Genomic DNA, 9233 nt, shown 5'->3' on the forward strand with positions numbered 1-9233 from the left:
GTACCAAAAAGTACCATATATGAGTTCTAAGTGAAATGAGTTCAAAGCCAGCAACTTCTCACTGGAGTCTTGTCTTGAAACTCTTGCTGAAGTACTGTAGTTTTGCTGAAGTACTATAGTCCTGACAATCAGAGTGGTTCCTCAGTGTAACAGGCTTCCTCAGGAGGTGGTGGGCGCTCCTCCTTTGAAGGTTTTTAAGCAGAGGCTAGATGGCCATCTGCCAGCACTGCTGATTCTGTGAATTTAGGCAGATCATGAGTGGGAGGGCAGGGAGGGCTGAATCAGTGCTTTATTGTCATGGCCCTTTCTTTCATGCCCAAGGAAATACTGATCACCACTTTGGGTTCAGGAAGCAATTTTCTCCAGGCCAGTTTGGCCAGGAATCCTGGAAGGTTTTTTTTGCCATATTTGGGCATGGAACAGGGTTCACTGGGGATGTGGGGGGAGGTAGTTGTGAATTTCCTGCATTGTGCAGGGGGTTCGATTAGATGACCCTGGAGGTCCCTTCCAACTCTATGATTCTGAGTCCATTATTAAATACCCAATGAGGTTGAAATGTTCTCCCCACTGATTACTGGGGACAACCCACCAAATGTTAAGTCATGATCCTGTTAAAGTAAGTTGTTGTGTAGTGGGTTCGGCGCATCAAATGATCAGGAAACAGAGTGATAGTCAGCACATGTTTACTCATACACAACATAACAATGAAAATACCAGCCGGTCGGCCAACTATATACAGTCCCCTTGGCCCACTCACAGGTCCTATTGGAGGGTTTAAACGTCCCGCCAAAGTCCCTATTGGTGACCACTAGAGGTTTCAGGATCCTAGTCCCTATTGTCTCTGAGAACCAAGCTCTGGTATGAGTTGCTGGCACCTGGTGGCGGTCAGCGGACATAACATAAGTGATATTCATAACCACAACATACTTAATACAACTCCCATTGAATTAAATGAAACGTAACTTCTGACCAAGAAACCACCTTAAGACTAGGCCATCCTGTGCTTTTCCGGAGAAAACCAGGCTGGCTAACTTTTACCAGCTTTGTGTGCTAATACTCATCATCCAAATCTTTTGTGGAAGTCTCTTTAGCCCTGATACTTCTTTGAAAATAAGATTTAATATTATTTCTCACCTCTCTTCTGCACTCATTTCTTAATCAAATGGACCTGTTTTCTTGAAAAGCCTAAGGAAGACCAAGATGCACACTGTATAACAAACAGTTCTGTGGCCAGTGTGGTTTTATATCACTAATCATGGGTAGTGAAGAGTAAGATATTGCATATGATGTTGTGACTCAGATAACGGAAAGCTTTGTAGCAGCAGCTTTGCTTTGGGCTGGCCTTTTGCCAGCCCTGATGCCTGTTGTTTGTGGTGACCAAGGGAAAGTGTATGTGTTTAAATTCCGATTGGATATTTGCCTAGTTTCTCAATATATAAACCAACCCACCTCTTTATCTGAATATGTGAAATCTGTCCAGTGCACCAAGTTGCCTAGAATGTAACACATAGTAGATAATATATAGTAGAGGGCCACAGGAGACTAGAGGCGATTCTGCATCTAGCATTCACTCCACATTTTCTCAACTGGGGGGCAACGCCCGTACTGACTGCAAAGTCACCCCTGAACAGCCATAAAACGGCCATAAATCTATGCAGAAGGTACCATTAAATCCAACGATCAAGGAACTCAAAAGTGGCATGGAGTGTGAAAGCTACCATAAAACTCGATAATCAAAGGAAGTGAAACCAGCATGCGATGCAGAGGGGAATTTCTGTTCCAATGTGGGTTTCGTAAAACAACGGAGGGAAAAGCCAATGCAGAATCAGCCTAGGATACGGAAGATCCAGGTTCAGATCTCTACTCTGCTGGGTGATCTTGGACCAGTCATTTTGCTGTCAGCCTAACTTACCTCATAGGGTTGATGTGAGAATTAAATGTGGGAAGAGATACCATGTCTAACATCCGGAGGGCAAGACAGACAGATGGCACATAGATGTAGCATATGTTGAAGAAAGCATAATACAAAATGAAGGTTCTGAGAGTTTTTTTTAAAAAAGTTTGCTTATCTCCCACTGCTTATCTGCTTATTTCCCACTGGTTGTGGGATGAGGACATTAACATTGAAAGCATATTTGGGCATTTCCCATGATCTTAGCTGATGTGTGATGGCACTCACAAAAGGGCAATGCATGATGTGCCAGGGTGGAACTACATGTTAGCTTAGCAAATGGTTTCCCCAATCCTGTGTTTGCTAAGAGCATGAATGAAACAGAGAAGGGGCATTTGACATGAGGGACCAGCTCTTAGACTTTCCCCTAACTTTCCCCAGCAAATGCCTTTTGCTGGTTTTACCCCTCCAGCCAGGCTTACACCTGGATTTGGAACTGGGCTGACGAAAAATGCTAAAAAACTTCCTCGGGAGGCATTTGCAAGGGAGAATTAGTAAGCAGGGAAGAATAAAGGCTACTCTCATCACAAATTCTCCTCTCCTTGTACCATATATTTCTGTACTTATATGTAGTGAATAGGTTGTGTGATACACTCAAAAAAGCTTTTGAGGACCTCATGTTAAATCTAAGGAGGAATTTCCTTGGAATGACTGTCACAGTTATACTTGCAAGAAACATTTTGCCTAAATGCACGAGTTAGCCACTGACCTGGTGAGTCCATGATCTAGTTCTTGATTAAGCATGGTGTCACACCAGTCAACTCTGATGTAGTTACTACCTATACTTAGTTATAAGGGTGGTTCCAGATGACATCGGCAGCAATCTGCAATTCTTTCCCCATTACTCGCCCAGTTTTTCCAGTAGAGGTTTGCATTTCTTGTTGATGTTTTGGAATAGAAGCACCGTTTCTGTGGCATGGGCATTCTTTTGCCACTTCCTTTTCATTGCAGTTTCCTGGCCTCTGAACAATGCAGTAACCGGAGCTGTACATGTGTGTGTGTGTGTGTGTGTGTGTTCATGTGTGTATGTTTAAAGTCATTAGTCCTACAATGCCATTAAGAATTAGCACCATTTCTTACCATCACCATTTCTTACCTGATGAAAATCTGCCAAGGAGAGCTTGGAGTTTTTAACTAGAGTTATCTGAAATTTGAATGCAGCCTTATTGAGGGAGGGGTTGCACCAATTGCTTCCTGGTAACTGGACATAGGTTTAGTGGATTTGTTGCTTAATAGTCATACAGGGATGGTAATGAAGTAGTAATGCAAATCAGTTTTTTTAAGGTCATGAAGAGATATCTCAGCAGACGTCAGTAACTGCTGGCAGGGAGTAGAGTTGTGGTCAGCATAAAACAGTGCATCTGTATAGATGGGAAATCCTGGAAGATGAATTATTTCAGTGACAGTACATCCACCAACCTGTGGATCCTCCACTATTCCATATGCAGCTAAAGGCATAAAAGAAACCACCGAGCAGCACAAAAATGTAATATGGAGCCACCCCAAACAAAACAAATCCAGTTGTTTTATTGCCCTGTAAGAGAGAGTCCACAAACAAACTCTAAAGTTTTCTAAAATGATGTGTCTTTCCCCCCCCCCCCCAGTTAGTTTTTTCCAGATAGAGTTGAGAGGAATGACGGCTTCAGTTTTTCTGCTTGTCAGACTTGGAGAAAGTTTGCAAAAGGTGTTTTGAGTCATGACAGGGTTGAAAGGCAATTGATCTGTTTACTCCGTGTAGCTTTCTGTTTCTGACTTGGGAAGAAAAACAGAGCAAAATGACATCACTGGATGGTGGCAACCAAAAACTGCCTTTGAGCTGATGTTTTCCTGAGTGAAGTTCAGGTTTCAGCCAACAGCAACAGAAAGTGCCTGGTTGTGTCATGGATAAGATCCAAATGACAGACATTCTTCCCAAGAGGAAAAAGCAGAGAGGGATGCAATTTTCAGCACCTGCAAACACCTACAAAATACAGTTCAATGACATCGTCATTTTTATTCTGGAGAAGAAAATGGGAGTGACCAGGCGAATGTTCTTGATGGACCTAGCAAGAAGAAAAGGCTTCAGGGTAGAAAACGAGCTAAGGTATGGGGGCGGATGGGTGGGAGAAATCATGCATTGTATTTTTTGTTTTGTTTTGTTCTGCATAGATGAAGTTTAAAAGCTTTCTTGTGGAATGCTAATGCACACTAATAGATATTCTCGATTATTGTTGTGCACAAGTTGTTTTCTGTATTCAAAAGATTCTAAAAGGTTCTGGAAGATAACAACAAGAATGAGATTTAATTTGGCCTAGACTAAGTGGGATGTTAATGTCACTTAGCATTTCTGTTTATTGTTCACTTCTTTTCAGACATATGAATACTCAGTACTGGGACCCTGTGCTCTGATGGTCAGTTTCCATGAGCTGGAGTTCACAGGGAATGAGAGTGTGGGGTCAAATGTGATTTTTGTGGCCCTGACCTGGATAGTCCAGGCAAGCCCGATCTCGTCAGATCTCAGAAGCTAAGCAGGGTCGACTCCTTGAAATATCAAAGGTGGGAGGTGGGGGCAGGCTTTATTCAGCCACCTCTCTGAATATCTTCCAGGCTCCCAGTAGGGGTTGGTCATCAGAGGTTGCCATGATTTCCAGGTGCACACACATTCACATGCACACATACACACATCCATATATAAAAATAAAAAAAAATGTGATTTGCGTGTTCTTCTCTCTTGTCACATGAGCTGTTCATGCTCTGGATCAGACTGAGGCACACATGTAGAAGGAAAAAACCCTGTAAAAAAACAATGGAGCATCCGTGTTCACACTGGTGCTTCTGTACCTATAAAGAGCTGCTGGATTGGTGTGTGTGTAAGGAGACTTCTTATGGATGTGAAACCCCCTGATACTACTCTAAAGAGAGCTGAGTTTTGATAAGTAGAATAAGGATTGTTAGGGAAAATAAATATTATTTTGCATAGAATCTGAAGAGTTGCTTTTGGGTCACTGTTGCTATCAGAGTTAACAGGTAATTTTCATAGCATGCATTTTTCTGTTAGATGAGAGCCTATTAAACAAGTTAAAGGAAATTAAATTCTCATACTGACATTGAATCGTGACATCATAGTGCTACAATGTATTAGGACGAGACCTTTCCTTATGAATAAATGCTCTTGAAGACTTTAACTGTTATTTATGGAGCTGCCTATTAGATATTAGTTATTTCATTGTTAGTTGTCACTGAAGGAGAAAGTAATGTGGCTTTTAGAAGGCAATTACTTCCAGTTTTATATATATTTTTTTCTGGCGATGTTTGCCATTTGGAGACAAAATTATGGAATATATTAAGTGCTGAGTTTTAGCAAACACTTAATGGTTTTAAAATGTACTTGATTTCTATGATTTTTAAATGACAATGTTCATTGTTATGCAAAACTGTGAGAAACACAAGCACTGAGCTGGAAAATTCCCAGTTCAGATCTCTCTGTGGCTTAGATTAATCATTTTGACCTGCCATATATTCAGGGTTGTTATAAGAATAACTGAGATGGTATACAAAGTACGTTTATACTAAACTAGGAGTAAGGGCCCATTGTGGGGAAAATGCAATGAGCTCTAGAAAGAGGCTCCAGGTGAGTGTCTCCGCTGTGGCTGGTGGGCCGGCAGAGGGAAGGGGAAAATAGAGGGAGGTGAGCCATGTTTATTTCCTTCTGCTTAGCTGAAAGGCAGGGCTGTCTAAAGTCACTTTGCTGCCCCAAGTGAGTAGTATGGGAGGAAAGCCGCATGCCATGTTTTATGGGTTTCAAGGGTCTGGAAATTGGTTCTGTAGCCAGTTACAGGGTTGCTAACTCTGGGTTGGGAAATACTTGTAGATTTGAGGGGTAGAGCCTGGGAAGGCAGCGTTTAGGGTAGGAAGGGACCTCAGCAGGGTATAATGCCATAGAGTCCACTGCCCAAAGCAGCCATTTTCTCCAGGAGATCTCCAGGTGCCGTCTGGAGGTTAGCAATGCTAAGGGGAGAGCCAGGTTTGTTGAAGGACTTCAGTGAGGTATAATGCCATAGAGCTCACCCTCCAAAGCAACCATTTTCTCCATGGGGACTGATCTCTGTAGTCTGGAGATCAATTGTAATTAAGAGAGATGTCCAGGCCTTCCCTTTCCCCCTGACTCCTTTCAATTCCAAAGCTGCTTCATGTTTAACACTTTAACTGATTAACAGTTTAACAGATGCCCTGCTAATGCCCCACAGCCTCTGGGGACTCCCAACTTGGGAGTCGTAGTTGTAATTCCCTTTGCTATGGTTGTAGTAAGGCCAGCTGAGAACTACAACTCCCAAGGTGCAACACATCAAAAGTGGGGGTGTAAGAATAGAGGAGTCAGCAGGACAGGCTAAGAGGACACCAAGGAAGCTTCCTCAGTGGCCAATGGGAGAGTAGGTGAGTCATCACCAGCATGGCTTGCCTTTTATATATATAGGATAATCACAACATATATGGCTATATAAATTCTAATAAGTACCAGGCATGATGGGTCACCTGCTGGTTCAGTGATTATCCTGTTCATGGGTTGTGATCAGGAAGCCCATGTTTTACTATTTAGATGAATTCAGTTGTGTCTGTTTGTATGATTAGGCTGCTTTCTTGGATGATTAGGATGCTTCCTCATGTGACTGTTGCTATCAACATCTGTTGCTATCAGCTTCAGTTCTTGAAAGAAAATAAATCCATGTGATATTTTTGAGGTAAGACTTACTACTCTTATGTCTTTGGTGTTAGTCTTCTCATGAACCCAGATAATCTTGTGATCACTTCATGAATTAGATGCTTCTGACTGTGCAGGCACAAAAAGCAGGTGATGCAATGTTTCCAATACTGGTAGTTTAACAGGTGGATCAAAATATGCAGGTGAAAAGGGGAGATGAACTACAAGCAATTATGTGTTCGACAAGTAGCTCCCTTTAATGACCAAACTATGACGCTATGGATATGTACCTCTCCTAATTAATAAGATGTATTCAAGTATTCTCGATGCTTGGGGATTCAACACTCTCCTAATGTATTCAAGTTTGTTATTTTTATTGAGGAAAGCAGATGTGCCATTGAGGAAGTTTAATCAAAGCTGCTTTGCTTGGTGATTGTGTTTGTGTCAAAGTTCTCAGCATGCCTATAAAATTCTTCAAAGAGTATCTAATGTCCTTTCTACCCACAATATGTTGGACTAAAAAAAAAAAGAGGAGTGAGCAGGACTGTGACATGCAATATAAACCATCAGTGTGAGTATGTGTGGAGAGATTTCATGAACATCTTCAGTCTTTGTGCTTCTCCAATTTTGCCCCATCAGTTGGGAACCTTGAAAGACATTTTGTTTGAGGAAGGAAGCTGTACGTGTCCCAAACTGCATGGATGTTTTGGAGCATATCATTGGGGCAGAAGTGGCAGCAGCAATTCCATCTCAGACATGGTAGTTTCTGACAAAGGCTCTTCAAAGCTCCCATGTGCTGCTGCTATGTCAGCACAATTAATTTCCCCCCAAAATGGGTTTGTTCTCTTCCTGATAACAATGAAGTAACTGCATAACAAATAAGGACTAGTGATGATGTCACTGAAAGGAAGCTAAGCTGATTCAGTGAGGGCAATTCCTTGACTCTGTTTTAGGGCCTTTCTGCATTCAGTCTTTACTCCCAATTTCCCCAGAACTTGAGGTGGTATGCCTTTGATTCAAATCATTTCCTTTCATTCTGCATATGTAATTATTCTTCGGCACTTTGTGCTGTAAACTCAAGTCTCTGCAGATTATGCTTTCTGCATATTCACAGAAGAAAGTGTGTTTTGAGCCATGATTGCTCTTATCCTTTGGAGAAGGAGTAGCCAGGGCGCCAGCATAATATTTCCCCCTTCCTTTCAATGCCTAGTGTTCTCTCTTCCTTTACACAGAGCTGTGGCTGATGGGAGGAATTCTTCCAGGAAAATTGGAATGACATTGAGTGGATGAGGCATTTGAGTGTTAACAGGGCAAGGTTTGCTAACATTATGTAATGGGAATAATCCAGGGGTAATATACAATTATCAGTGTTTTATTTTCAAATCAAAATGCATCAATCCATGCATCTGTTTTTTCTTGAGGGAGATGTTTGTGATCAACGTCTGTTTGGCTTAGAAATGCTTCTTGAAAAACTGTTTTTTCCAGTAGCTCTCCCATCCTCCAAACCACTATGGATTCTAAACAAATGTAAATGTTCAGCAATTGCCCATGGGGAAATCTGTTATCATGTAAATTGGCTGCCTAACGTAGACCAAAGAAAAAAGAGGCTGAAACAGGGGAGGGCAGTGGATCGTGCTTAAGTACTCACAGAAACAATTCTACTTTAAATAGTAGTATCAATTTCAAAACGGAGCAGAACAAAGGCTCGCAGCAAAAACACTTTGGGGAAGTGTGAGGCAACAGTGTGCTGGAAGTGGTCTGAGTGCTGACCCCCCCTAAAATAAATGCAGAACCAAGTAGAAGCCCCGACACAAAGCGGCAGTGAAAGCAGGAGGGAATGCTGAAGTGCCTTAGTTTCACTTGCCCTAAGTGAAGTTATCATGTAGTCACAGCTCACAGGCTATGTGACTTCTCACTGTTACCAGAAAGAGAAGACCAAACCCCAAATAATTTGAAACTGCAACCCCCCAATCAGGACATGGAGAATTTATCCAAGAATTAAGGATTAAAAGGACTATTTCAGCCTGCCTTGCCCCCCTTAACATTAGAAAAATGTAGAATATGGACATCAGTCCTGATTAAAGGTGAGGGTGTGTTGATGCAATGTAATTCAATGTTCACACTAGGGTTGCCAGGTCCCCCTTGGCCACTGGTGGGGGCTGGGGGGCTGGGGTTGCAGGAGAACTGATCTCTGTAGTCTGGATATGAACTGTAATTTTGGGGACTCCCCTGGTCCCACCTGGAGGCTGGCATCCCTAGATCACATACATTCTTTGATGGAAATAAGAGGTCAGTTTATCTGGGTATAAATCCTGACATTGGCTTTATAGAACAATCAAGAACTGTAGATGCAAGATATTCAGAATGAGCCAGTAGATATCATAGGAGTTGGGAAGCCTGGGGGCAGTTAACCCAGAGACAGGATGGGCAAAGGATGGAACAAAAATGGCTGCAGACATTCAGAAACATAGGGAATTATGCAATGAAATAAAAGGGCCCTGAATAAAAGACAGAATAGAGCAAAGGAGAGGCTGGAAGGGACATGTGTGTGAATTAAAAAGCTGAAGAGAAAGACAAACTATTGGAAGAAATGAAAGTAGGGAA

General features: G+C 42.1%; 1 protein-coding gene across 1 annotated transcript in view; it reads left to right on the forward strand.

Moving 5' to 3' along the window:
- Window positions 1–3831: 3831 nt before the first annotated feature.
- Window positions 3832–9233, forward strand: part of DNTT (DNA nucleotidylexotransferase) — a 186174-nt gene continuing 180772 nt past the window's right edge. The window contains 1 exon segment of the mRNA XM_015410995.1: window positions 3832–4034. Within this exon segment, the coding sequence (XP_015266481.1) occupies window positions 3832–4034 (203 nt within the window).

Source organism: Gekko japonicus, unplaced genomic scaffold (genome assembly GCF_001447785.1).
Source record: "Gekko japonicus isolate JY-2015 unplaced genomic scaffold, Gekko_japonicus_V1.1 scaffold335, whole genome shotgun sequence".
NCBI classification, from domain to species: domain Eukaryota; kingdom Metazoa; phylum Chordata; class Lepidosauria; order Squamata; family Gekkonidae; genus Gekko; species Gekko japonicus.